General features: G+C 39.8%; 1 protein-coding gene across 1 annotated transcript; it reads right to left on the reverse strand.

Moving 5' to 3' along the window:
- Positions 1 to 8: 8 nt before the first annotated feature.
- Positions 9 to 641, reverse strand: LOC111140470 (putative olfactory receptor 2B8; the record flags this gene model as incomplete). Its single annotated transcript, XM_022492714.1, has 1 exon — positions 9 to 641. A coding segment is annotated over exon 1 (633 nt), but the record flags the coding sequence as incomplete, so codon positions are not given.
- Positions 642 to 4,718: the final 4,077 nt, after the last annotated feature.

The following is a 4,718-nucleotide window of genomic DNA, read 5'->3' on the forward strand; positions in this document are numbered from 1 at the left end:
ATTAATGCCACAGGTACAATGAGAATGATCACACTGGCAAAGAAGAGCTCAGACTCATTCACAGTGGTGTCAACACAGGCAAGCTTGAGCAGTGCGGGGATCTCACAAAGGAAGTGGTCTATTTTATTTCTCCCACAAAGTGGTAAAAGGAAGATGAGCACTGTCTGCAATAAGGAGTTGCCAAAACCAATGAACCACGATGCAGAAGCCATGAGGGCACAGAGACGGGGGTGCATGATCACGGTGTACTGCAGGGGCTTGCAGATGGCTGCATAGCGGTCAAAGGCCATGACCCCTAAGAGAACGCATTCCGTGCATCCCAGCCCTAAGAAGACAAACAGTTGAACTACACAGCCACCAAATGAGATAGACTTGTCTGCTGTCCTGAGATGAACCAGGAGCTGCGGGACACTGCTGGTCGTGTAACACAGGTCCAGGAAGCTTAGGTTGGAGAGGAAAAAGTACATGGGAGTATGTAGATGTGGGTCGAGGTGGGCCAAGGCAATGATGGTGGTGTTTCCCAGCAGAGTGAACAGATAGAAGATCAGGAGAACCACAAAGAGGACTAGCTGCAGTTGAGGCCGGTCAGAGAACCCCAGCAGGATAAACCCCGTGAAAGAACTGCCATTTTTCTGTTCCATCCTCTGTTAGCACATGTTTCCTGTCAGGACCAAGTCTTAGCAACTTTTAAAAGAAACCTTTAAAAAAAAAAAAAATAGTTGGTGCCGGTGGAGGTGGATCTCTCATGTTATAAGACATGCCATCATACTAAAATTAACTATTTTAATAAATGATTGAAATTGACATAATTTATACCAGTTTAGTTCCACATTATCACAAAAAGTAAATCTTTAATAAGTAATATAAGAAAAATGAAAGGGGTGCCTGGGTGGCTCAGTGGGTTAAAGCCTCTGCCTTCAGCTTGGGTTGTAATGTCAGGGTCCTGGGATCAAGCCCTGCATTGGGCTCTCTGCTTGGCGGGGAGCTTGCTTTCCCTTCTCTCTCTCTGCCTGCCTCTCTGCCTACTTGTGATCTCTGTCTCTGTCAAATAAATAAATAAAATCTTTAAAAAAAAGAAATATGAAATAATGGACTTCGTGTTGGCATCAGTCATAGGTATGAAAGGTCTTTTGGTCTGAACTTAATGGGACTTAAAGGACTGTAGTATGTACATACATTTTAGAGATAATAAGGATGAAGGAAATAGAGGGAGAACAATCAGAAAGAATCAGAAGGAGAGGCAGACAGAGGAAGGACATTATTGTAAATAAGTATCTTATGTTTTACACAACTGGATTTGTACACACCTCACCTGCAATAGAATATAATACAAAAGAAACTCGAAAATGTGTTCAGATATAGGAGTTTAAGAGCTAGAATGTACATATACGAATAATTCAATTACATTCAAAATATCAGTAGTAGTTCTGCGTATAAACATTGTGTCAGAATTACCTAAGATACTATACTTATGAAAGTTACATGTTTGGAATTTGTGTTTCCTTAGAGTAGTAAAACAACTAAACACACACTCAGAGAGACCCTGAAAACACCACAATTTAAATACAGTGCTTAACTTTGCCTAAAGATGCTTAAAATTACTGTATTAATTTTCAGGAACTCTGAGCATACCTTGGTCGTGCATAGTCAGGTGGAACCAGAACCCTAAAATTCAGTGCCCACAACTTTCCTCTTCCTTCTGCAGATTTGTGTTTCACACATTGCCAACCAGAGCACATGAAATTCCTGAAAACGGTTGGGGTATTCACCATTCACATTCTAATCAGAATAAATACTTTAAAAAGTTACCCAACTGTATAATCTACATACAAAGGGTAATGCTTTACACCACTTCTGTGAAAATTAATCAACTAGACAAATATATAAAGACCGATTTATTCTCAAAGAAATGACAGGTAAATACCTATAATGGAAACCTTGGAGTGCTACACAGAAAGTCATAGAAAGGATATTCTGGTATTATCTAAAATCTCAGATACCCGTCAACATTAGGTTAGTACCTTCTTGAAGCTGTCTTGCAGAGTTAATAATGCTGAATCAGACACATTACCAGCGCTCGGGTGAGTCTGATGACCCTATACTTCCAGCTGCTTAGTACTGAAGAAGCAGTTATAAACCAGCAAAAGAAGCATCAGAAAATGAGTGTTTCAGTTCTATGATGTTCAGATGCTTAGGCTACAGTTCATTTTTGTTCTTCTGAGACTGAAAACCTGAATCAGGTTTCAGGGCAGACCCACTGGTGTGTGGAAGAAATTGGTACAAAACTGGCATAAAGTAAGTAGTTATGGAATCAGAATAGAGGATACAGTATTTCACATTATTTTATAGTTCCTTGGATTTCCTATAGAGATGCATTCAGTTGTATCCACAAAAAAAAAAAATCTATCCACAATAACTTTCTTAATGGAATTAGTTATAAAGGTATCTGAGACAGTGTAAATGTGCAATAACAGGGAATGTGCCCAAACTCACACCTGCTCAAAAGAGCAAATAAACCACAGTTCAGTTTCACACACACACGCACAAATACAGATAAATTATCTGAAATAAATTGCTGGCGTTTTCAAGGTGTCTAATGAAGGCATTACTCACCAAAGTAAGAAAGACAAAAGGGAAATGTTAACTCATCCAAGGAAAACACCAATATCATATTGTACCATCACAATACATAGTGATATATTTTAACATTATCTTATCAATAAGGACTAAGAAGGAAGGTAAGAGAAGACAAAACTCTGAACTTGTACAAATGGTTTCCTTCTTTTCCAGATTATATATGTATGTGTGTATGTGTATACATACAACTAGAGAATACTGAATGGCTTCTATCGGATAGGTACAAAAATGAATATGATTTTAGATTGAAAAATAAAGTATCAGGCAAAGGAGATGCTCACTAAAAGAGACAAAAAGAATGGGACTGTCTGTGGAGGTTACAATTGCTTCTAGTGCCTTCCTGGAGAGAACCCTGGGAGGGAACAGGAATACTCTTGTCATAGTCCATAATCTTCTTTTCTTTTTTTTTCTCACATTTTACGTCTAGGAAAACTATTCCCCTTGAGCAGCACGGGACATGAGAAAGAGCAGCTGCATAACACGTTCTTCAGATCTCAACAGCTTGTCCTGCTGATCTAGCTCACTTTCCTCCCTTCCACCTCCCCCGCTCAGCATCCGTCCCTCTCCAATCTCTGTGCACCACCACAGAACATATCTTCCCAGAGAAAGGACATGTGTAGCCTAAGGTTAAATGAAAAACTTCATTTCCTCTACTTCTTACCACATTAAAGACCTGTGTGAGTAGACTAAAAACCATCATCTCTACGTAGGTAGGTATCAAATGCCTGAATGCAGTAAGAGACATTCATTCCTCTTGGACAAACTATGTAAATAATCCTGGCTGGAACAGTAAACACACCCATCCTATGTAAGGNAACAGTAAACACACCCATCCTATGTAAGGAGCACAGAATGCCGACTCTAGCGATTATCATGATGTGAGACGGTAGAGGAAAATCCAGTTACAAATCCACACATAAATTATTATCTTGCATACAAAACCATACATCCTTGAGAAAAGCACAGGTTATACATTGAGAGAATAAAGAGTTATTTGGTGAAATAAAAATAAATAGATTCTATAAAACAGAAACAATGGCATTTTATGTAATAATCACCATCTAAAAACAATAAAGTGGGAAATGACATCTCAAAAAATACAATTCTACAATAATAATTATGAGAATGGGCATTAAATAGAAGAGGTTGAATGTTTCGTACCAGCACATGAAAGCTGATAGAGCTGTTACCACGTGTTCAACGCTGACACATAAGTCTAAAACTTCAAGTGGAAGAGTCCATATTTCTTGAAAATCACATACTCAGTAAGCAAAATACACAATTTAAATATCAAAAATCTTGTGAAAAATGTCTGTATTGAAGATATTTCAAATATATAACAGTCACCGACATAACTGACATACAAACTCTGCCCTATCCAGTTCCTGAATGAATCTTGGAGCAGTGTTGGCAGTGGTAGGAATGAATCACTACTACTTTAATAAAGCTTGTGTCCCCTAGGTCTGAGCTGACCCCAATATACTAGAGCAGGCCCCCGAGGGCAATGCAGAATGAGCTAGTGAGGGGGAAGGCAGCTTTCACAACACTGGAAATGACAGGTCGCATGAACATGGACGGTGCTTTCCACCAGGTTCCATGGGAGAAGAGGATCAAGTAGGATTTCCACTGCACGGGGTTTGTTCAGGGAATGCTCTCAGGATAAAGGGAATGAGGGAAGCAAAACAGAGCAGAGTCTGCTGCTAAGCAAGGATGTGGTCTCGGGTGGAAGATGGCATGAGCCTAATCCCATAAGAAGCTGGACACAAGTCTCCCATACAAGTATGCATCTGTGCTGGTGGAAATACTCAGCCCTCGCTGTCTAATGCAATAGCCACTATCCACATGTCACTACCTGAGCATTTAAATGGCCTCACTGAGAAATGGAATTTTGTATTTTATTTAATTTTCATTAATTTAAATTTAAATGACTTCCTGGGCTCCATACTCCAGTATTGGACAGCACAGCTCTGGACCATGCATTGCATCAGACTTAGTCCTGCTTTGACATTGGCAGCCTTTTGTCTCTCCCATGAGTCTGTCCCTGGCTGTGAGCTGCCCCAAGTGTGTTCCCGAGACCCCCT

Source organism: Enhydra lutris, unplaced genomic scaffold, assembly GCF_002288905.1.
Source record: "Enhydra lutris kenyoni isolate GAN:26980312 unplaced genomic scaffold, ASM228890v2 scaffoldscaffold1676, whole genome shotgun sequence".
Lineage (NCBI taxonomy): Eukaryota > Metazoa > Chordata > Mammalia > Carnivora > Mustelidae > Enhydra > Enhydra lutris.